Consider the following 26182-nt stretch of genomic DNA (forward strand, 5'->3'; position numbering starts at 1 on the left):
CCTTCTACTGGCGCTTTACAACGTGAAACCACGAAGCAATTGAGGAATCGGCACACGGCACGTGGATTAAATCGCTTCCTAGAAGCAGCTCATACTGTACATCGCCTCAACCCTCGCTGAACTTTCTCAGTAAATACGGCAGCCTGACAGCCCGGCTTCCCCGCTGGGTGGATCCTGCAACTCCAGGAGGGAATGGCACTTCTTGTTTTTAATTAGCAAAGGTGAAAGGTGAATTAAAACTGGCTGTTTGACGAGTCAGAGCAAGGGGCTGTGTTCTGAAGAGCACCAAGGAGGAGGGTGCTTTTTTTTTTTTTTTTTTTTTTTTTTTTTTTTTTTTTTTTTTTTTTTTACTCCCTCCTTCTCTTAATGAATTGCCTTGCAGGAGGGACTGAAAATACAGCTTCTTCCTGAATCCACGGGCAGAGTTACTAGAGAGCTCAAGACACAACACTGCAGAGTAACGCCTTGGAATGTCCTCGCACTTTATAAACAATTGTACTGGGGAGAGAATATTTTTACATGACATTTGCACAGCTTGACAAATAGCAAGCTGAGGCTATGTGCTCCTCTGACGAACACTGATTTTTCACATAGAGATACCCCACAAACTGACCAAAGAGAGATATCTGACTGCACTGGGAAAGTAGAAGTGGAACTTGGAGCCTTAAAAAAATAACAAACAAAGAGCAGCAGTTAAGTGAAGAGAGCAAGATTTTGATGTTGGGCAGGATGGCATCTGCCCAGGACCTTTTAATTCTGGCACTATGTGGCTTGTTACTAGAGTTACCGGCTGGATATCACGCAACAGATACGAGACAGCCAAGGTTACGTCTGTCACATAAAGGTAGGTCAGTGTGTCAGGTTTTTAAAGCCTTTATGCTAATGCAAGTTCATTGACTTCACTGAAAGTATTGTACCGGGGTTAAACTGCGGTCCTTTGACAGAGTAAAATATTCTTCTTCAGAAATGCCGTAAATTATGTCCTTGTACTAAACTGTATTGGTAATTGACTTTACTGAAATTAGAATGATTTCAGGCACTTGTAGTGATTGATTTTAGGCTATTTCAATATTCTTATACCTGAAAGTGCATTAGGTTTTCATGTCATTCTGTGTTGTCCTCTGTGCTGTAAGAAGGATGCCTGGTCTTTAATAATAAGGAAAGTCATGAGAAGGTACCGTGAAATTACTACTGAATAAATGTACTCTTGTGCATAAAGTAACCCTTAAGCAATTGAATGTCTGTTTCGCTTTTAGAATTCTATTTATCTACAAATATAGCTAAGGCAAAAAGACTGAATTCCTGTGCAACCATATGATTCATTTTCTAAACTAGCAAGTGTCATCACACTAATTAAAATGACTAACTGCCAATGTAAGTCTGCATCCAGTTTAGCTGCTACTCAAAGAAAAATATTACTTTATCTCATATTTGTGTACATTACTTACAACTTTTTTCTTCACTTTTAGTCTCCCTGAAACCTAACCCCTTCTCCCTTAGCTCCTTCAAAGTGCCCCCTTGTTTTAGATTGCATATGATTTAAACTCTTCCTTATGATTAGGTTCTCATCCAGTGTATATCTATGGGTACCTGTCCACAGTCCACAGCCATGACGTTTCAGTCCTCTGAAGTAGTATATACATTTGTAGATGTCATACATATAAGTATATGACAGGCAGTTATTAGCAGTGGTGGTGGAAAAAATATGCAAGCATGCAAGGTAAATTGATGTTAAGCCAATCAGCTATGTTTAGATATTACCTTTTGTGCAAAGATGAAAAGAAAATACCTTTTTGCTGACATAGTTGGGAGTGAGAAAATGCTAATTTACTGAAGTACATTTCTGTGGCTATGGAAGTGATAACTATGCAGCATCAGTGTGAAGTATAGTAAAATACATATTTTAAGTATGGCTAGGATTTAAAATCTAGCATCAGCTACAACTTCACATGTAGATAGCTTTAGTCTAAACAAGGTTTAATTGTGTTTTATGTAGTAAGCTAAATTAACAATTATAAAGAAAGAATCTGAATAGGATAATTGCTCTGAATGCCTTGCTAGGAAGCTCTATGAAATGAGTTTTGTTTTTATTAGGGCAATGAAACATGTTTTAAAGAAAGATAGACTTGTCATGAAAAGCTCTTTTGTAAGTAAACGATTGCTATCAATGCAATAAATCCCTTTCAATATATAAATCAGTAGGAATGAGTGATAAATGCTGATTATATAATTCCCTCACATCTCCTCTGTTGAAAAGGTATTTTACTGTTGATTTATTTCTAGGTGCCATCACTAAGGTATTGTTATTATTGATCTTTATTTGCTTGCAGTGGGGTTAGGGAGATGAGAAAAGCAGAGTAAATGAGACAAATAGACCTACTGTTATGTTGGTTCAGGGTATAGCTGCCAGTTTTGGCAAGCTCCCCACTATGGTTCTGCAACTATTAACTGCTTCTGTGCTCGCTTTCAGGAGTAATTGTTTTTCCGCTGGTTGGAATCACTGTACATTTCATTGCATACTACTTCCACTTTCAGCAGGGAGCCAGTAATTTGGGCGTAACACATCATAACTCTGATATTTTCAAGGAGATTTTAAAACATCAATTTCTCACTGAGGGCCAAACCTCCCCTGCCTGATGTCAGTTTTCCCAGATCCAATGACACAGAAATATCTTTCCCAAGCAAATTCTCTACCATGAGCACACACATCACCATCTTATATTTCACCTCATACAATAACCTGCTACATTTTTCACACTTATGAAATGTGGCTGATTTTACAAGCTGTGTTGCAGACAATGAATGCCTGACTACATGTCCAAAGTCAAAGGTTATGTGTGGCATCCCTGCTTACATCCTGGGAATAGCACTTGCAATTCTCCCATCCAAAAGAATGTAGCATCCAAGTATGAAGATCATGAGTAAATGTTGCTGCATTCACTAATCAAACAGGAACAGCAGGAAAGTCCCCTCAATTTAATTGTACTTACTCCAGAGGGATGCTGCTCTGGGTACCAGGTGGGCATGGGCAGTTACAAAGTGATGGTTGCACTGTTTTGGTACAGGCAATGAAATCCATATGTGTATATTTTCAGCATGGAATAGCTGTAAATTCAGCAATAAATTTAATCACAAAGATCCCGAAACATGAAAGCACACACACCTGCTCAGTGCGTCCCTTCGCAACTGGGAATGGTTGGAGGTTAATTAGCATTCAGGCCACTGCAGGCTAGGCTATACTGACAGATAAGTAAAAGCTTCTGTGTTGAGTATGATGAGCTTTAAGGACATGAGATTTTTTTTCCAATGGCAGGAGTATTTAATCTACTTTAAAAGCTTATTACCTTGTAGAGCTAGGAGAAGGCATCCACAAATTAGACATACTGATTTTTACAAATTATCCTATCCTTTTTCTGCTTCAAAAGTGATATTCAGTGAAAGTAAAGTGAACTGACAATGAATGAGAGCTTTTTGCCCTCAGCAAACCAGGCTTCACCTGCAGCGCACACATGCTTCCCAACTCACTGCACTGCTCAGGTCCTAACCTTGTTCAGAGGGGTCGCTTGATGGATAGGAATACCACAATCCCCTTGCCAATTAAAGGATATACTGTGAAACCTCTGTTTGATGCTATGGCCATTTACTCAGCTTCACTGGGAGTTAATGAAAATCCTGCATTCCTGCACTACTGTTAAACCTGTCAGTTTAATGTAAACTGTAATGGTGTTTTTTTGTTATAGAAAGGATTGTCTTCAGTCACATTAAACTCAAACATGAGAATTTTGCCATTCCTTTATTTGGGGTTGAATTAACTTCATGGTTTTAACTTAGTTCTTAGTAACTTGAACTGTATACAAGCCCAGGAATTGAAGGTGTTTTCCTCAGTCCATCAGCTTTTATTCATAAGAACATTTATACTGCGATTAACACCATTTGTGGTATTAGTGGTATGGTTACCTTGAAGGTTGCATTTGACGATGACCAGTAGAGATCTTGCTTGGGGTAATAGTGTACTCCTAATGTTTCATGTTGATTTGTAGAGATAAAAATGTATTATTGCTCACTCGGTATTAGAGAGAAATAAAGTTTCTACATTATTAAGTTGTAGGTTGACAAATTCATTTAAAAATCATTAGCTCATTTTAAGTACAGTACAGGCACTGCTTAATGAGGTGTTAATGGAGGCCAAGATTCAGCCCCCATGCTTTACAGGCTGCGGGTTGCATTCTTTCCCAGTGTCCCACAGTTTGAGTTCTCGCAATGGGAAATATATAATTAAGGTGAAATCAGCACACGCTGTATGTTAAAAAGAAACTATTTACATTACAGGTTGAAATGGATTTGGTTTCCAGAGAGCAGGAGGGTTATATTTATATAAGCCTAGTAGAACTACATTAAAAGCATGTACGCCTGAAGAGCCCATGAAGGATGTAATTGTATAATTCAAGCCTTACACATGGTATGCACTGTGTTCCTAAGTGTTCTTTTCTGGTTTGTGGATAAGTTTAAGAGCAAAGGTAACAGTATGAAAGTGAGTTGTTGAGCCACTGTGATGTCTCCACAATTTTGTACCAGGAATGGGATCTGTGCAGACATCCGCAAGTACTGAGAAATCTTTTTATTTTACTTGATTATACTGCTCTTGAGCGACTTGAGGCATTTTGGCATTGTCCAACTTCAGGTTGTGTAGCTATGTGCTGGACACTGTTCTTTCCTGGAAAGGGAGTGATTAAGTAGCATTTCCAGTCCAAACATCTTCACCTTGCTTGCTGTGAGCAGTGCTTGCTGCTTGAGCTAGTGAAGGTGCAACAGGCAGAAGGAACAGACTGGATTAAGAAAGGAAGAATCTGGATTTAGAAATTTTATTCTCAAGATAAAACATTTCAAAAAAAGTGGAAGAAGAGACCGAAGGGACAGATGAAAAGTTGCAGAGGAAAAGTGATACTCTCTGTGTTCATATACAGATTTTAGTATATAGGATGTGTTACATGAAACCATCCATAAGAATTATGGTTTGTTAGGCCTGGCTAATAGTCTTTGAAGACTGCTGAGGTCTGCTGCAGAAGATAAATATTTTGTTGCCATTTGCAGGAGCTGGACTTCCAACATGCCAACTTCAACTTTCATGATAATGGTCATTTTTAATTCATTTTATTTAAATTAGATTAAGACATTTCTGCAAATTTTATTGGTTGTAATTTAGTTTATCTAGTCAGAGATTTACTTGTAAAAAGAAATTTGATTTCAGAAACTGGTTTGGAAATTATTATAGCAATGTCTTGCTATTCATTACTCTGGTCTTATAACCATATATCTTCAGGATTTTTTACTGTGTCAGTTCTCTAGCTAGGTGACAACAAAATTTATCCAGGGACTAATGAAAAATGTGAATAATAAAAATTTAGAAAAATTTTAGACAAGCATTTGTGGATTCTGAAGTAGGTAATTTTCAGTTAGTAATCACCTGTCCACAGAAAACATGGCTAATTAATAACTAGCCACGTAACTCATACCTGAATCATAACTGATTCAGTTTCATGGGTAATTTTTTTTTTTCTATTTTAATAGTTTTCATGGTAGTAGAATTTTGGTTTTAAATGATTATTAAAGACTAGCTCTCCTACCAAGAAAAGTAAAAATGTGTGTAAGATATTCATTCATACTATGTATAAATCAATGTGAATCTATCAAAATAAGGACCTGGCTTATCTATGCTTACCTGTAGTCCAGGGAAGTCTGTATTAAAAAAATATGTTATGTGTATGTATGTATTTATGAATATGTATATCAATGTATACATATCTATATGTATGAATATAGATATATGTATGAATATGTATATTTGTGTATACCTAAATATATGTATCTATAAAATATGTGTATGTAAATAGCAGATAGATGTTTGGATTTTCCTTATGGTGAAATAAGTAACAGTATAACTCTGAGGGGTTAAGAAGTAAAGACTTGCATTATATCTGAAGGGTATACAAATTTCTGAGTATTAGGGCTGATATTACAAGTGTTTGGAAACAACACATAGCAGTCTCTTTTTAACCAAATTCTTGAGGCTTCATAGAACTCAGTGTCAGTACATAAATGTTTTAAAGAAGGATATATAGATATCTCCAACCAACCGGTAGGGAAGAGAGGAGGGCTTTTATTCCCTTTCTCCCATTGGTCAAATAACAAACCTTGCTTCAGATTTATTATTTATCCATATCCCAAGAGGTGACTGGCAGCAAGTTCAGAAGTGTTTCCAAGTAATCCTAGACAGACTTGTTCACAAAGACTGGAATTTTTTGGCAGAGAAATCATGACAGTTCCTTTCATAACTGCAGTTTGTTGACAAAGGCTTCTGTAAGTTTTACTGTAGCAGAACTCCAAAGCGATAAGCACTGCCACTGGGGATGTAAGAAGCAGACTGTTTGCTGTGTAACATCAATCAATTTCCTGCTTTTGCTTTAAAGAACTAAGTGCCATCTGAAGCTACAAGACCAGAATATTCTGCATTCTACTGCTTCCACATAGCTACCTCCTTGCTTTCAAAGTGCCATCTGCTGTTTTAAACTCTTCATCAGAGATTGTACTTATTATTTCACTAGAAGTGTTTTATTTTACTTACATGAACACAAGATTAATGTTGTTTGTATGATTTACAGTATGCTGTGCAAGGGTGAGCATCTGCTTCAGACCCTTTGAGAAATTTTGGGTAAAAAAAATCCAAAACTGTGCAATAGATATACTAAATGTTATTAGATCTGCTGTTTTGGTCTTCTTCATGCAATTAGGCAAATATAATGAAGTCATCATGTAGTGAACATTAATTAGATGTAGTCAACATTAATTAGAAATAAACATGATTTCTTAAAGAAATTCAAACCCTGTAGGGATAAAGATAATAATCTTTGTTTTACAGATAAAACTCTCTTAATGCAGGTATACTATTTTAAATGTTTTGTGTTGGTTAGTTAATGTTTGGTACTTACATCATCATTTAAGGATTCATGACTGTACATGAAAAAAAGTTAAAAAAAAAAAAGAACGAAAATATTGTATTATAAAAAATCTGTAATGTATTTTAGCATTAATTCCAAACTCTTGTGAAGAACAGATGTTAAATAGTTTTGAAGAAATGGTATTTGAGTAGTTTTTAAATAAATCCCATCTTTAAGTTAGTGAAAATTATAAGCTGTCAACATTAAGATTCAGTTTGAGAAACTGACCGAATTTACTACATGCATAAAAGCAAATAAAAACATTGATTCTCTCAGGGAATGGTTTCAGAAATGAATGTTACCGGCGTATTCTTTTTTGTCATCTCACAGTGACCTACTCCTTTCTTCCATCATCTTGTTTCTTCTGATCTTCCTCAAGTCTACAGCTCTGATTTTGGAAGAGATATTTCACCGTGTTAACTGATTCAACTGAAGACTATTATAGCTGTGTTTCTCCTATAAGCATCTTCTGTTAGTTCTGATGAAGCTATTAATAGATATGCTTTTGCCCATGGTACATCCCTTTCTCAGGTGGTTTTATAGCTCTCTAAAATCTTATTTTTTTTGTTTCAAAACAGTGTAAAGCAGAACTGTAACATTTTTGTTCAACTTTTTTCATACCTCATGATAATTTCAATGTTTACAAAAATCAGCTAGGCAAGAAACAACATTACAAACACACAAAAAGGATTTTTCTGTTTGTTGTTGTTTGTTTGTTTTTGTTTTTGTTTTGTTTTGTTATTCAGGTTTTGTCCATTGTACCATTGTCCCATTTCTTGATGGTAGACTTTGCATTTGTAAACTTCAGTACATTACAATCAGGCATCTGAATACACTCTTTGGCCACAGTGTTCTAGGTGAATATACCATATTAGCGATGTGTCTTTGTTTCTAAGTCTTCCCTCATTCTTACATTAACTGTAATTTGCAGGAGCTCTGGATTATAATGGCATGTGAAAGGTTCAATTTACAGTTTCTGTGCAAGTATGAGCAGGAGGTCTGTAACCACAAACATGTCAGCAAAGAGACACTTGCCAAACATCCTGGTCCTGGCACGATGTGCAGACTGTGTATAGCCAATAGCTGCAAAACTTGGATCACTCATGTAGCTAAAAAAAATTTTGATGGAATAAAAGTTGAATCTCATCTTCAACTTACTTGTTATTAGTTTCAGGAAAAAGCAGATAATTGGTAGTTGCTTTTGTCTTGTCATGCTACTGTGTCTCAATATTGTACTTGCCATGCTTTATTACCTATTCTGTCTATTAGAGTGCTCAATTCTCAGTAAAGTCAAAAAGAGTCTTCCAGTTACATCAAATGACTTAAGACTTATCCTTGAAAGCAATGCAATGTTTCAGACTGAAATCTCATTTGCTTGGTGAAAGTGTTACTAATTTATCTTATGAACTTCACAGATTAGTAAAAAATTAATCAATTATGCCAGGATACTCTCTGTCCTGTTGCATTCCATGGAAAAACGGTGCAATAGCACATTCTGTAACTCATGTGGCTACCATTGGTTGAGTTCTAATACTTATGTCTTCAGTATCGAGAAAATTAATCAAAACTGGATCTTACAATGTTTCTGCAAATTAAAAAGTCAACCCAAAGGAAATGATGGAATAGTCTAATGGCAAAGATTAATTTGTCAGAGACATGCAACATTTAATTTATAAAACCACATTAGCATTCTTAATCAAATTTTCCTGAAATGAACTTTCAGTTCAGAAGGGTAAGTGCAAAGGATGTCTTTCCACTCAGTCAGAGAAGGTTGTATGACAGAAATTAGATTTTCGTGCTTTCTGTGTTCTATTACAATATAGTTCAAAGTATCACTATGATCATTAAATATCCAAGTAAAGAAGAAATAAAAGGTCAAAAAAATCATTCATGGGGGGAGGAAAAAAGAAATGAAAAAAGAAAAAAAAAAAAAAAAAAAGAGAAATCCAGTCAAACAAAGCCTGTTAGCCAAACAGGAAGAAAAAAAAATCACTGATTTCTTCACATATCCCTTTAGCCTAGGCAGAAGACATTCATTACTTATAAAACTTTGATGACAGGTCACATGTAGTCCTCTTTAGACTGTGATTTGGCAGCAGCAACTAAGAAAAAATTGTTTATGATCCTTTTGAAATTGTATTGCTAAAATTTCTACTTTGTCAGTACTAAAGAATTCCAGGTTTTAGGAAACTCATTCTTTTGGTGAAACGTGAATTCTATCTTTTTTGTTTCTGCTGTTTCAAATCCCCCCAGATATATTTACTTAAAAATTTTAAAGATTCTTGACTGAATTATCTATCATCATGATGAATGTTTTGATGAAGTATTTGCAAAATAATTCTTTAAACCAAGGAACCTGTGGTTGGAAGACAGGCCTTTCAGTGAAAGATGTCACTTCTCTTAATGTATCTATTCTCTACTTCTTCTATGTTTATTTTTATCTAAAGGATTCCTGACTTCATACTGTGAATCAATTGATGCTTCAGTAGGGAGACAAACAATGGGCCTTTTACTGTTGCTAAGTTTGTTTCATAGGCTTCTTTTTACAGCACATTTGTTTAATAGACCTAGTAAAATGGTGAATGCAGCTGTAAATATATCTTTTATTTGTTGATGTGTCATAAGCATCACAGGGATGTTGGCCTTTTCTTATTCTGATCTTCCTGACACTGGTGAAAGGAAATTGTACAAAATGAATGAAGAGTGCCTTAAACTGATTGCAGAAAACAACAGTCCCCAAATATCTAAGGTTCAGTACCTTGTTTCTTTTTTAACAGATGGTTTCTCCCAGCAGTGTTACCAAACCTTAATAATAGTAAAATAATAGGTTGTTTGATGGAAGGGAATTATTCCAAATAGCACTATTCACTCGGGTCATCACTGAAGGTCATTTTTCAGCCAGAAAGCTAAAGGTTAGCAAGTGTTACTTAATTCCATGAGCTCCTGCAACCCTTTATTTATGATTAAGTGAAGTGCTTTCCTGTGGGTGTGTGGTAAAAGCCAAGAGTAAAGGAAAATAAGCCCATTCCTTTATGCATAAAATATTTCATCTCAGTTGACTGAGAGTGTATGTATGATACAAAGCTTGAAAATATGTGTTGTCTTGGAGCCCAGAAGCACTCAAGCTGACTTTGAGATCTTAAAATTACTGCTGGGGAAAAAAAAAAAAAAAAAAAAAAAAAAAAAGGCCTTGTCATGTTCCTGTGTTTACATGCATTAAGTCTTATCTTCTCTGCTTATCTTAGGCTTGGCCTTCTGCATATTTTCAGGTTACAGATGCACCTGGGATAGCTGTTTCTAAACCCCACTATTGAGGAGGTGTTAAAGTATTCAGCAGGTTGAGCATTACTTGTAGCTCTGGAACAGGCTGTAAATACTCCCATGTTCTACAATGATTGCATAGAATTCCTTACTGGGATTCCTTATTGCTTCTGTGGGGGCAGCAGTCAAACAATGCAATGTGTTATTTTACTTCTGAAATACTTGAATTATTTCTGATAAAATGCTTCACATTCAGAAAATAAACAAAACAGTTACAGTAAAGAGTGGTTCTCCAAAAACTACTTTGAATGCATCCTTTCCTTTAAATCAACCACTAACTACACAAAACGTCTGATACAAAAACAGAAGAGAGACCTTGTTTCACTGTTACTAAAGGCAATGATAAACATCCTGCAAATTTCTATGACTAAAGAGTTGACAGGGTCTTTCCTTGTTCCTGACCTTACTTCATGAAAGTGGTGTTTCGTTTGATTGTTGCACTTATCCTGGCCGTGTACTTCTGTCTGTCCTGAGCACAGAAGGATAAAACAGTTAGCTTAAACCAGAAGCATGACATAACACTCAGATAAAAGTAGGTGAGATGGATTTGGGATGACTGTTTGATGATAGGTCTGGGATGTTACACATCTGAGAATAAAACCCTTCTAAGAGTGACTTACTGCAGAGTTAACTCTGCAGCACAATTGTCTTGACACAGTATAAGTGAAGATATTATTACTAATTAGTGTGTCTTTGATCTAATATTTGCCTGGAAGATGAGGACAAAGGTGTAGTCACTTGAGCAGCGATTTGAGCAACTTAAGCAGCTATGTTATCTGTTGGACACAGCTCTCTGAACCACTGGCTCAAATGTGTTCTGCATCTGCTTCAGGGCACAATAGACTTTAGGTTAAGGAGGTTTCAGAGCACCCTGAGTTAAGCCTGTGCACTTCACATTGAAATATGTGAACCTCTCATAGCTGCCTGCCAGAGTACAGCTACTCTCTTGCAAGGACCAACAGCATTTATTTCTGCTGCAAACAAAGTGGCATTATAGACCATACTCTAAAACTTTGATTCCATAAATACTTAATCATCTGTGTACCTTTAATCATACAAATGCTTCCAGCTCCACTTGAACTGGTGTTTGTTTGCAGGATCAAAGTCTAAGCCCCAGATTCTTTGTGTCCATACCTGTAGTGTAACTGATTAAAATCAATAATGACAAAAGTTGTTCTATTTTCCTATACCTCAGGGATTACAAAGCAACATTAAACTATTTTGATTTATGTGTAAAATTTAACTTTCTGTTTTGTTGTTTGATTGAAACGCTTATGAAAAAGGCTTGAAACTTACAATTTTCCATGCTCTTTTGTTAAATGAAAAGTGGTATTTTTGTAAAATGCATCTATGTGGATTTTATACGGCACTGTAATATGTGTATATATTTGTCATTTAGAATTCAGAACCAGATATTTCAAGTACTATTTTGTCTCTGTCACTTTTTTTTTTAATGGAAACACCCCCTCATTAGAAAATGAAACACATTACTTCATAAAATCGGGTTAATGGATTAGTTTTCTTTTTCTTGACTGCATAAATGTGTAGTACCATTAAAATCCTTGAGCTGTAAAATCCTGGGTTTTTGAAAACTTCTTATACTTTTAAAGTAAATAAAATAAAAACCTCATATCATGGCGATTTGAAAATAACACCAGTGTTTATAACTTCTTGTGAAATAGCTCCTTGAGTGTGCTGTGATAACAGCGTAGACATGCTCTAACTCAGGTAGCAGGTTGAAAGGTAACAGAGGTACTGATTTGTACCTCTTTGTGATACTATTACCTGGGATCCAGAGGGAATACCTGAGAGTTAGAGTTGTCGCATCTCAGCATGCTTTGTAATGTAAATGGTGAAAATCACAAGCTAACACACACACAAGTAGATTCATTTTAAACTATGGTGAAAATGTACCTCAGAGTTTTCTTGAATTAGTCATATATAATATGACTAGTACATATATACATTATATGACTAGTAGTCCTGGATTGATAGTCCTGCTACAGCTGTTTGCTGTGGTGTGACTTCCACGTTCAACTGTCCACAATTTGATGGTATGCTTCTACAGGTTTCTGTGAATTTCTGTGCAAATGCGGTCTCAGTGGTTTTACTTTTTGGTCCTTCAGTCTGTAAGGTGTACTCTTCCAGAAACTATAATTCTGATAGCAGAGCTTAGCTATTACTGTATTTACCTGAGTCCCGATCTCCTGGTTGTTACTGCATTAAAGTAGTACAAGATAATAACTGAACACATTCCTATAACCATTTTGGAACTTTGCATTTGCTTTCACAGGAATTACAATAATGCTGATAGTATTCAGCCACTTCTGGATTGCTTACAGAAATTTAAAAGTGCATCTGAGAGTAATAAAGATAGAGATGGATCCTGGGAACTTATCTTACATTAAAACATCTGTGTCTGGGAAGACAATGGAGCAGATCCTCCTTGAAGAGATGCTAAGGCACATGCAAGATGAGGAGGTGATCCAAGACAGCCAGCACAGCTTCATCAAGGGCAGATTGTGCCTCACCAATCTGGTGGCCTTATATGGTAGAATGACAGCATCAGTAGACTAAGGAAGGGCAACTATGCTGTCCACCTGGATTTGTGCAAGGTCTTTGACATGGTCCAGCACCATATCCTTATCTCTAAATTGTCAGTTGTGTGCTAACTCTGAGACATGTACAAACACCTACTGAATAATCAGCTAAAATTATTAAACTGGTGATATAGACAAACGTAATCTCTCAATGTACAGTAAATTCCTAGGAAAAAATTATATGGCTTTATCAATGGACTGTAATTCTAATGTATTGTTCAGGTTATCCTGAGTTTCTCAGCAAATGCAAACTTTCTTATGTCCTTGGAAGATCTAGAATGAGAGTGACCTAGTCAAACAGAACAATAGATCATGACTACTGAATAAGTGGCATGTTTTGTTTTCCCGAGACATACATTTCTTAATCGAATGTCCTTTTGTATCTGTCTCTGTGTTAAAAGTTTACATTCCTTTGGATAAGGATTTTAAAGTGATGACTGATGGTATAAGAATATTTGTCCTGAGTTGTAAGAAAATGAGTGCATAATGAGTTCAGTAAATATCTGAAGAATAATGCACTCATTATTCTAACAGAATAATGTTATTTCAAGATTAACTTGTTTCTCCTCTCATGAGTATGACCAAATAGTTCTGGATATTTGTGCTGTAGGAAAAGGAGAAGAGAAAGAACAAGACCTCCTTGCTTACACATAGTTTATATTATATATATATTATATATATACAAATATATATATATATATATTTGTATGCATTAAGAAGAATTCAACAAGATTTGAGCTATATGTTGCATGCCGAAGCTCAGGTTCACTGTAACCTTTGAACTAATGTGAACATATACTCTGACTTTAGTGCTTCATTTTGCTGCGTCTCTTCTGATCATTTCCAGATTCTAATGGCACTTGTGCTTCAGGAAGCTCAAGTAGGTTTTTTTTTTTTCACTACATCCTCACTGAAAAATTTGGACAGAACTAGCTCACATATCACAGGCCAGGCCAGAGTTTTCACTTTGAAGTTCTAAACTTAGCCTAAAGTTTCATCTATGAATGAGAACTGAGTAAAAGCCCAAATTAACAGTGCAGTGAAGACATGCGATCCTTTCAAATGCTACTTCTCTCTTTTTGTTTGTAGTTAAATAAATGTTTCTGAGGTTTTAGAAGCATGCTGAAGAATTTGTACTTCTTGGGAAGTACAGCTAAGTTTAGAATCTTGTGGTTACTGACCATATTCATGGAGAGTATTCCCTTCTGATTCATAAAATAGTATGACTAAGTAGTTTTTCAGTGGTTTTGTGAATCCACACCCTATTTCTGGCTCTGTAAGTTTCTTCAGGCTTCTACATATGATCTATATACCAACAGTTGCGTGCACTTAGGACTATGGCTGCTTTTATACTAGAAAATGAATAGTTTCTGAACATCCTCTTGAGCAACTTTAGGGGGGAGAAGAAAAGAAAGGCAGAATCCCTCTCCCCTCCACAAAATTCCACTAGATTTGAGTTCAAGATGGTATGGATCGAGGTGTGTTGGGCCTGAGTGAAGCTATGTCACTGTGTCACATTTCTTCCTTTCCTAGAATCGTTAATCATCTTCATGCTACAGCTCAAATCATGGTATTATTCATATGTTGCTATGAAATTCCTCAGTCTTCTCATCCTTTGAAGGGTCCAGTTCATCATGACAGGCAGAAAACAGTGATTGAACAGTGTTATCCAAATGGATCAGTAGCAATCACATAGATAATTTCAACCTATAGTAATTGTATTCTTAAATTATCTCAAATCATGAAGAAATCGAGGTCTTTCAACACAGGTTGTTTATTAGGACAGTTTTAATCCAATTATTGTTAATTGTTGTTCTGTGGGATCACAGTTCTCTAGTTGAGGTGGAAATGTAACATCTGAGAGGTCTGTGGAAAAACAAAACACAACCATATCTGTAAGCTTGTTGCTTCATCCATCTGTTTCAACTGTTAGAAAATGAGACCTTTCAGTTTCCTTAATACCTGCATTCTATAAAACAACAACTCTAAAATGAAATTGATTGGCTTATTTCAAAACTAGTCATTAGTAAAGATTCATACAGTAAAACCCTCCAAGAGAATTACTTTTGTTGAAATGAAAGTCACAACAAAGAATGGCAATTTTCTGGGATATTAAACATTTAAATACTTTAGCTATGTATTTCTGCTACTTTATTAATACCTTGTTTTTACCCTTATAGTTATAACTAGGATCAGAAATGGAAGTGTGACAATATTCTAAAGGAAGATAGGGAATTCCAAAAAAATAAACAAAACAAAACAAAAAAACCCTCAGATACAATTTCTTTTGTACATGCAGGCCAGTAAGTCTGAATGTCGTACGCTGCATTTGGGAATACATTTTGAGGTAAGAAATTCAGGACACATTGTCTATTTGGAGCTGCTGGAATGGAAACCAAGGTCATCCTGCCAATTCTACCTTTGATCATCTCGATAAACACAATGAAAACGGATCTGAACTGAAGAACTGCATTGCATTGCATTTCGTTATGCCTTGATAGGTCACGATACAACTTTAAAAGCCAGGTTTTCACTTGGCGTAATGAATACAGTTTTTCAAAAGAGTTTTTTTCTTTCCATGTTTGAAAATAATCTTTATTCTTTACTTGAAAAAAAAAAGTGATTTTATTTATGTACTGCTGTTACTATTTCAAATAGCACTATTAGCTGTAGGAAAAAAAAGAAAACTCATTGCCCCAGACAGATGCAACATAGGTAACACAGGTTTTTTGTTTGTGTATGGATCTGTACATTTTTTTTCTTACCAATACACACTCCAGGAACATGTATAGAAAATCATAGAATGGTTTGGGTTGGAAGGGACCTCAGAGATCATCAAGCTCCAACCCCACTGCTGCATGCAAGACCACCAAGTAACTGTAAATGATTGTTAGAGCCACCTAAAGTCCATCTACTGCAGAGGTCCTGATCTGAATATTTGACATTTAGTATTCAGTTCCTGTAGGATTTTTTTAATTTCTGAATGGATTAAGAAATAGTCTTTACTTTGTTATTGTAAAGGATGATAGCTGTTTTTCTATTCTCAGTATCTTTATAAGCTATTCATTGATTTTATGACTATATTAGGAGATGTAAGACTCAACTACTTGTAGTCCTTGCATACCTTAATACAATTGTTCAATAGCATATCTTGATGTTTAATGAAGGCTTCATTGCCATTTCAATACCACTTGAAGTCCTAAAGACAACTTCTTTAAATGTATCAGACTGTCTGGAAAATAGATGATTGTTATAATATGAAGGTTAGATATCATTGCTGAGCAACTTTTAGCTCACTCTGACAGGAAGAGCCATTAACTACATTGTCATTCTTCCACCAGCAGATTCAGACTTCCGAAGGATGCTTCAGATTACTCTGTCATTTAAGCTACAAATATCATGTATTCAATTTTCTCTTCGATACTTCAATACTGAGTAGCCTGTGGGACACTGAAATCTTGCAGAGAACGTAACAATTGCTGCTTACTACCTGTAATTGAGAAGCAGAGAATCCTGGTGTTTTAGCTTACTGGGGAATAGATCCATGGCATATAGCCGGTTTCCTGGAGTATTATTTTAGTCAAGGATGGAGTTTTCTCCTTCACTATGGATCACTGAAACAGTTTGTCTTTTTTACAGATCCAAAAAACACATCTGTCCACATCTCGAGGAGCAATATTTTTTCAGCCTCTATATTGAAATAACATATGTCTTTCATCAGCAGGAAGTACTTCTGCTTGCCTGTAGTGATAAGTAGCTACACTTACTCAGAGAGAACGTGATGTTCACAGTTAAGAAAGGCTGTCCAGTTTTCCTTTCTCTTACTCACTGTATTCCACGAACTAGATGAACTCTGTTTTACCAGAAAGATTTGTAATGCTTGCATTCTCCAACAAGGTCATACAAATTTGAGGCCTCCAAAGCAGAAAGTCAGTATTAACATTGGAAGGATTTGCTTAGAACATTGCACAACCTGGTGATTTTTCCACTAAGAATGTGTCTTGTCTCAACGTGCACATCATTAAATGATTGATTATAAAAAGTTGTCTGGGCTAAAGTGCAACAATAAGCCCTGAGCAAATTTTGTTCACACCTGGCTGTTTCTATAACATTTCTACTTAAGAGAAACCTGAAGCGTCTGATTCTGTGATCTGGCTTACATATTTGTTCTAAATATTGATACAAACATAGTTGTGCAACTTCTGTGTGATAAGTCAATGTAAAGTTTGTAGCAATAAAGTAAGAATCAGGACTAGTGATGAAAATGATGATCCTTCCATTCTTTAATAAATGCTCTAATGTAAAATGATCCAAACGTACACCTGGCATCTCAATCATCATATTTCAAACACCTTGTTTCTAGAAGTGACTACATACGTATTCATGAAGCAAATATTTCAATTTACTTTACTTCACCTTTCTCTAAAAGAAGAAAGTTTTCAAATTTGAGATGACAGGTTATCCAGGGATTTTTTTTTTCCTTTTTATGCTGAGTGAACATAATTGTCTACTGCCACTTTGTCTGCTTATCACATGTACTCATGTTCCCCAGCATTTTATTTAAATATAATCAATTATCTTCCATTTCCTCAACACAATTTAAATTGCATTCAGACTGTATTTCTATTGCAATTTGTGTTACCTTTCCATGTCAACTGACATAGCATTCCTGACTTCAGTCAATCTGTTGACTTCACTGTTTCTGTATCAGTGCAGATTCCATATACCTTTTGTTTTCTTAGATTTACAGATGTACTGAGTCACCCCAGATGTGTAGTGATTGATGATACATAAGTGGAAGGTCATTTTCCAGATATAAACAAGACATCATAGCATTTTGTTTTCAAAGGGAGTTATTGAAATCACTACCAACTGAAACTGAGTGTAACAGATATTTTCATTTACCAAAGTGACCATTTACCAAAAAAAGTTGTCTATTATCCTAGAGAAGATAAAACTTTTAGAAGATGTGCTGGGAGAAGAACCCACCAGGTATGTCTCCAGGCACATCAATCCAATTCAGATTCAATTACGAGAGAATGTTCTGGTGACTAACTTCAGAAAACAAATGAACAGGAAGGTCTGCAGTAAAGCAAGTTAGGCTACATGAGCCAATAAGGATTAATACCTTTTTTCTTGCATCCAGCTAAGTGTTTTATTCCAGTCAGAAGGCTGCAAGCTGGCAGGGCAGTGTGTATACAGTACTGCAACTCTAGGTTGGCCTGTAAGTCTAAAAACCTTGTGTTTCACCAGGAACAACCTCTCCTGTTGTATCTGTTTGATATTTTCAGACTGTCCTGTACTGAGGCAGTCATCAAACCTGACCACCAAGTGCAGTGCTCTGACTATTATCTCCATGCAATCTTTGGCCTCTGCCATGCATCCAGGAGGGACTGATTTATTCATTCACTGTGTTTATTAATAAGTTGAGTACATAAAGTGCATATAAACTTTTTATTATACTGAGTATTGCACAAAGAAGTATTAAATTAATAACAAACAAGTATTAAAATAATAACAATAAAAAAATGAGAAAAGAGAATTTTGTAAAATCATCTGTCTCTCAGTTTAGATTGCAGTGTCTATCAGTTTGGAAATCATGAGCTTATACCTCCTACCTGGGAACTTTTTTCACAGCTTCTGAAGCTATGTTAAAAATATCATAACCTAGGTTTTCAAGTTGTCTAAATAGAGATTGATGTCTAATTTTACATGCCTGTCAATAGATAGATATATGTTGAAAATCAATCTCACTAATTGACACATGGAACGGAATGTCTATTTAGCTGTAAATTGTCAGTCTTAGCTAGTATGAGCACATAACTTTTTGTTCGGGTTCTCATTATTATTGCTCAGTGTACATTAGTTAAATAATGTTAAAGAATTCTCAATAAACTTCTATGTCTAAATACAAATATTTATTTACCTATACTACCACTAATATGAATTTCCTACGAGAATATCTCTATACAAGAAAGAGTCTTTTTCAGTCTCTATTGATACTGTATAGCCTATACTTGTATACAGACAAAATAGATTATTATAATGGTCTCTTACATCCTTCAAACTTCTGGGACATTTCTTATTTGGCATAATTGAGTCCAGCTTTGTTGAATGCTCAGGCATAAACAGGCTTAGTACAATTTCTGTCAATATACTTCTGGTCTATAAAGGCAGTTCTGATACTCTCTCATCATTCATGTTTAGTTTTCATCTAATGCACACATTCTTTGCATTGAGCATACATATGAAATATATCACCTTAGCTGCAACTGCATGCCTTAATTTAAAAAGATAGAAATTGTAGGAAGTTTTATCCTGTTTAACCACAGCATATTTTTTCCATCCTCTGGGAAAAGAAAATAATTTTGGTTGAAAAGGATACCCTGTTATATACAGCATAATGTCTTCTCTGACTTTAATGGATTTCACTGTTTTAAATATCATTGGAAATGGAAAATTCTACACTAACAACTAAAATCACATCACATTGCTTTTATTAAAAGTAATAAACTGTCTGAAAAAGAGACCAAATTGTTTCTGCAGTGTTCCTTTCTTTGAAAAGAGACTACAAGGATATATTCTCTTCAGAAGAATGTGTAAGTGTGCTTAATTAACATGAAATATTATCAGAAATATTTCATAATAAGGAATTGTTTTTAAATTTAGATAAGCAGCTATTACTTTAATAGTTTGGATATATCTAGGGTCTCTGCATATATTCCATTTTTGTAAAAGTATTAATGTGAGTTGATATTTGAAATAATAACTGAAGAACTTTCTGGGATCCATCCAGCTATGTTGTAACATTATTAGCACCATTTCCAATTTCCTTCTAAATTAAAGTCTTATTTTACTGAAAATCTAATGTTTAAGATACAAACTAAGGCTATCATGTCATATCTAGAATAAATGAGATTTTAACAGGAGATTCCACTCCATCTGTTTGCACTCGTTGTTAGCAGAGTTACCACTACGGATTTTCTGCATCATAAAAAGTAAATCTAGTGTCAACAGATTTTGCAATTATTTGTGGAAAGGATTTGTTAATGGCAGTACCCAAGAATTTTTCATAGAATTTTTTTACTTCATAAAAAATCTTGGATGCATTTCCCACAAAGAAACTAAATCAGCATGTTTCTTTTCAGTCAAATCCAACCTGGAAATATAATTTAATTTTCTTTAACTTACCATTGTATTTGTAGTCAAGGTCTAAACCACATCTCCTATTGGTAACTTGCATTTTTATAGAAGTTTCTGTTCATATGCTCAGATTCTTATCTGGCTGGAGTATTTTAAATCAAATTAGAATAACTTAGTGACTGTGTACGTGCGACTTTTTAAATGAAATGTTTATGTTTGCGGACATTTTTAGTGAAGACTGTGGGATTTCAGTGACCAAGTTTTTATCTAATCCACTTAAATCTCTTTGAAATCCTACCATTAACTATTGAATTTTCTTAATGAATAATTTCTGAAAATACCAATGTACTTCTCAAATGATATATAATGTAGTCCTTTGAAATATACTTGTCTTTGAGGAGGAGAACAACTTCTGGTTTTCAAGTGATATTCATTAACTACTCAAATAAACAACTTGATTTTTTAAAATTATTGTAAGTATAATTCTATTTGTGACACGTATCAGTTTAGCAGCGTGTTTAATTAATTATCAAATCCTCAAAAGTTTTGTAAGAAAAGTATGAATTATTAAAAGACAGCTATAAAAATGACTGTGTTAATATCTGGCGATACAATCTAGCACAATTTATCATTCTCCATAAAACGCTTTATATTTGAAATTATATATCAGTTTTCAATCAAATATTCATAAATATACCAATTTAAAGCAAATGCTTTTCTAAGATGAGTTGAACTACAATAATCCAGTACATCTATACATCTTCAGTTATTAACTTTTTAAATATTATTATTACTTTCAATTATTATGGATGTAAATGAGATTAGGGTGACTTTTGTGTAAATTCGTAGCAAGAACTCTTCCCTGGGAAAACCTTTTGTCTTTTGTCTGAAAATATCTGGAGTATCAAACACAGGTTTGGTTTCCCCAGCAGAGGACAAAAAGAGGGTTGGTGGCCGGTGACCATGATGTCTAGGGAGAGGCAAAGAGATAAGAGATCTGAATTCAACTTATTGCTGGCTTCAGCTACATTCTGAGTGGATTCTGAGAAAATGGAACAAGATTCTACTCAGGCTTTCATAGTCTCATGAGTTCAAGGGAGAATGGGCAAAAACTGCAATAAAGGAATTCTGATGATACGTGAGGGGAAAAAATTAAAATCACAATACTGTGAGTGCATGGAAACAACTGGAAGAGAGGTCCAGAAAGATTGTGGCATCTCTGTCCTCGATTACAAATCCAATTTTCAGTCCTTTAAAAATCTTGTCATATTGACATTGTTTTAAACACAAAGTTGTATATCCCTTCTAATCTCAATTGTTTTATGATTCTACAGTATTTTAGCCCATCTTCTAGGCAGCTAACAGGGTTTTCGTGACAATCCTTCAATTAAATTGCTCGTATTTCCATTCCATACAGATCATGATAAGAAGACAGAGTACACTGAATCTTTCACCAAGCCAGAGCCATAAAATCCTGGAAGAATCTAGACAACTTGATCTTAATAGTTCTAAATATCAGTAGATATGTTTTACTAGGGAGCACTCCTTGTCTTCCATGACTATAGGAATTCTTTCCAAATTTCTATCCTATCACATCAATTTACTTAGAAGCATTCTGAAACATTTTTTTGTTCACTCTATGAATATGGAGTCTTGAAAGGGAGCAGAGGGCTTATTCATATACTATGTGTTCTTCTTGCCAGAATAGTAAACATGAAGGTAATGTTCTTCTATTCCAGCAACATGCATAGAGTTTAATGAAATGTTGCTGATTTTTATAATCTTTTAATTTAAAAATAACTAACTGTAAAATTTTTTGTTCTTATAAAAAACTAATCTCTTTTATTATTAAAAAATTAATCTATAAATAATCATATTTATATGTTGTGTTGTCCTATGTAGAAAAGGAGATGGATTCAGTGATCTTTCTGGGTCCCTTCCAAGTCAGGATGTTCTATGATTCTAGGTCTTCTCTTGTTTCAGTTTTCCAGCTACTGACACCATTTCATTTTGGAGATCTTTGGATTTCTGACATAGACCTCGAAAGTTCTGTTCTGGAAAAAAAAAAAAACAAAAAAAAAACCCACAATAAAAGAGTTTTCATCTCCTCACTTGTTGAAAATGATGCCTATTCTTGAAAGTATTATCTTTTAATCAATAACTGTGAGTGCAACTTTTCCTATGCATTCATTATTATTTGGTGTTCTAAGGAAAACAGACTGTATATTCAGACCACTGTACACATACTCAGCTCAGGTTTTTTAACTTTCTCATACAAAGGTCACAGACAGTTATTTTCCCTGACTTATTTTTTATATTTCTGTAAGATCTGTATGGAATCTTTTCTAGCTCTGAAGGCTCTCTTTAATTTTACTTTCAGCCTTTGACTTCCACAGAAGCCTGGTTAAATATTTGGCAATGATAAGGGAGGGTAAGAAGAAAGAAGTGAACAAGAAAAAAAGGAAGAACAATTCATAGTTTTAGTCATTAGGAACTTACTTGGACACCCTCTATGTAATCCACTGAACACTTAATATATTAACTACTCTCTTCAGAGAAATAGGTAAGTTAATTAACCAGATTCAGGTACTATCTTGAATGTTTCCTGAATTTCAGTTCACAGATGTAGACTCCTTTCAGAGGCTAAAATGTGCTCTGTATTTTTATGGTGGTATAGAACTGATAAGAGGAGAATTGTTTTAAATATTCATTTCACAAGACATAATATTAAAAAAAATAAAAATAAAATGGGGGGTAGGGGGGAAGGGATTTAAACTGGTTATTGTTTGCTGTGGTTGAAAGCTTGCTGGAATGGAAATGCAGCCGGAATGAAAACTGAAGATATAAAATGGTCATTTAAAATTATACATATGATATTTTATTCTTGCAAGAAAAAAAAAAAGAAAAGTAATTTAATATTGTCAAATGACACAGATTCTTATTGTTGGAACTAAAATCTCACACTTCATAGTGCTAAGTTGTGGACCTGATTATTTGAATGGTAGTTAAATCAGTCTTTCTCATTATAATTATTAATTTCTATATTGCAACTATTTCTATTTTTACTTTACTTTTCACTCAGAGATCTCAGAGTATTTTATACAATGCACAACACTTATTAAAAGCATTGTTCACTTAATCAGCCATTTGCATGTTTCTCTCATTTGGAAAACCAGCATGTGCATTCTGCATTTCTATATTTTTGATAGTGCCCTTTTCAAGACAGACGTAAGAATGGCAACATGCTCGTGCATGCAACTTTGAAATGTCAGTCAGTGTAAGTTACCCGTACAAGTGACACAACTAAAAAGATGAGTATTAATTTATAGAGGCATGAAAAATGAAAATCTTGTATTTCTATCCTCTTCCCTTCCTAGCTAAACTGCTTTTGCAGTCCAACACTTTTTTCCCTATATCACTTCCAGTCCATGGAGATCTCCAAGCTCCAGGAACTCTCAGGCTTACTTAGTTAAGATTGTATGTTTTTTATTATAGAAATATTTCCAGTAGAGGATATAAATTCATTGAAACTGAGCCATTTCCAGTTTGAAAACTATGCAGGCTTTGCTAGAAAGGCATCTTTAATAAATGCATTAAAAATATTGGAGAGAGGCATTTTATAGTGTCACTAGCTAGTTCTAAGAGCTGTAATTTTAAAACTGTTCAGTTGGAGTTGTTCAGATTTAATTTCCTTTTTTTTGTCTCAAAGAGATGTTCAAAACTAAAGTATGTAATCTTTGTGCAAGTTTTTCATCAAGGATTTTACATAGAAATTATATTGGAAATTGGTTAGGAGGGTTGTATTTCATTTGTTTATTTTTTTTTTCTCTGTTCATTTAGCTTATTTCTTCTCATTTTAGCATAAGAAAGAATTTACAATTGGGGAGAAATGAACTGTCGAGAATAGGCTCTTAATTTTCATAATTTTAGATAGCAAGTAAACAGAATGTGATAAAGTAAAGTTGAAAAAAATCTGTAGTAAGCAGCAGTACCATTAAATAATTAGAGGATGAATTTTCTGTTTTACCGTGTTCTCTCTTTCATGAACAAATGCTTCCCTGAGGACTAGCAAGCATGAGAAACCTAAATTAAAAGAGATTTTGGATAAATATGAGTAAAAATGATAACAATAGAAAAGGATAAATGCTGGTTCCCCTATAATCTAAATAAAACAAAAATGGAAAACTTCAAAAAAGAACTTATTTACTGTGAGAATGATGCAGCACCGGAACAGGCTGTCCAGAGAGGTTGTGGAATCTTTTTCTCTAGAGCTCTTCAAGATTCACCTGAATGCCTACCTGTATGATCTACTGTAGAGAATCGTTTTTAGTGGGATTGGACTTGATTTGGTTTCTATAACATGGTCCCACAGCACATCCTTATCTCTAAATTGGAGAGATATCAATTTGAAGAGTGCACTGTTTGGTGAATAAAGAATCAGTCCCTTCCAACGTAAGCTATTCTATAATTCTGTGATTATCTTCTACCAATTCAGACTGGGGATTTGGTTATTTGGGGGAAAAAAAAAAAGTCAAAAATAGAAAACTATATTAAATCAAACAATGTCTGGGCACTTAAAATTTTTCTTTGGTCTGGATTTCTATTAGCTAATGCCAGTTCCTGGGAGGTCTGCTACCAGTAGCTAGTTATTTATATTTATTTAAATATCAAAAATGTTTTTACTTGAATCATCAAAACTCCTGTGTAGCTTAGAGCTTCTTCAGGTCTATCTATCTCAGACTTGAATGAGAATGGTTAAGTAAAAGGGCTGAATGTTCCAACAAAATGGTACAACCAGGACAACCAGAATATATTTGTATTCATTAGCTTTCCATGGGCTGCCTGGAGACCTAGGTTGGCTCTACTGTCTGCCCAGCTCAGGTAACAAGGCAGAGACAGGGAATCAGCATGGCCCAAATCTTCTACTTGCTGGCTAAAGTAGCTGAGCTGGCATGGAGCTGGTATAATAATTTATTTCTGGAAAAAATAATTTTTTTTAGTGGAAAACCTAGTGGGAACAAGGAGGAAGCAAGGGAGGATTTATGACTCAAAGTGATTTCTGTGAGTCACTGTTTCCCTGGGCTACCCAAGCATTCTGTGCAGCTTCTTACTTGCTGTGAATGAAAAGGTATAGCTTAGTTTAACGGCACAGCTGAACTCTGAATTTATTTTGTGTTGAATTGAGAATATCTGAAATAACTTTGATAAAATCATCAGTTAATCTGAGTTCAGGGTAGAGATCTGAGTTCAACTCTGGGGCTGCCAATAAAAGAGCATGGACATGTTAGAACATGCCTAGAGGAAGGCCATGAGTGTGATCAGAGTGCTGGAGCACCTTTCCTGTGACAATAAGCTGAGAAAGCTGGGTTTGTTACGTCTGTAAAAGAGAAGGCTCTGAGATGACCTCATGTATCCTTTCATCACCTAAACTAGAGATTAGATTAGAGAGTAGATTGAGATCAGATATAAGGAAGAAGTTCTTCCCTATGAGAGTGGTGAGGCATAGGAATAGGTCACCCAGAGTTGTGAATGCCTGTATCACTTAAGGTGTTCAAGGCTGGGTTGGACTGGTCTCTGGGCAACTTGGTCTAGTGGAAGGTACTGCTGTCCATGGCAGGAGGCTGGAGCTAGATGATCCTTAAGATTACTTTCAACACAAACCATTTTTTGATTATGTGATTTGGCTTATCCCTTCCATCATGTTCATTACAAATCTTACAGTGAGGATGATAACTCTACCGTAAAACATTTTCAGTCTTGCTGATGGACATCTGAAAATTTAAGCTCAGTTTTAAACATTCATTTGGTGAAAATACCACTTGGTCTTTCCTAGGAGCAGGAACGCTGGAATACATTTTTTTATGGTTTCATTCTGCTTTTGTGGAGACTTTCAAATGTCCACATACTTCAAGATATTTGGAAATGCATTCATGTTTGGGTGATCTAACAGAGCTTAAATGTTAGGATTTCTGCCACAGTTGCTTCTGATAAACCCCTTCAGCTCAATATGAATCCTCTTTAGGATGGCAGTTACACTTAACTGGTGTCCTTAATAAGGATACTCACCTAAATCAGATTATATGCATACAAAAGACAAGTGACATCCCTTCTATGTGTTTTGCT

At 35.0% G+C, this 26182-nt stretch overlaps 1 protein-coding gene across 2 annotated transcripts in view; it reads left to right on the forward strand.

The window, feature by feature from the left end:
- Nucleotides 1-417: 417 nt before the first annotated feature.
- The window catches only part of SEMA3E (semaphorin 3E), a 133381-nt gene continuing 107616 nt past the window's right edge, over nt 418-26182 (forward strand). For both annotated transcript variants that reach the window (NM_204242.2, XM_046941061.1), the window contains exon 1: nt 418-844. In NM_204242.2, coding sequence (NP_989573.2) covers nt 718-844 — 127 coding nt within the window. In that variant the 5' untranslated portion in view covers nt 418-717. The remainder of the gene's footprint in view (nt 845-26182) is intronic.

Source organism: Gallus gallus, chromosome 1 (genome assembly GCF_016699485.2).
Source record: "Gallus gallus isolate bGalGal1 chromosome 1, bGalGal1.mat.broiler.GRCg7b, whole genome shotgun sequence".
NCBI lineage: Eukaryota > Metazoa > Chordata > Aves > Galliformes > Phasianidae > Gallus > Gallus gallus.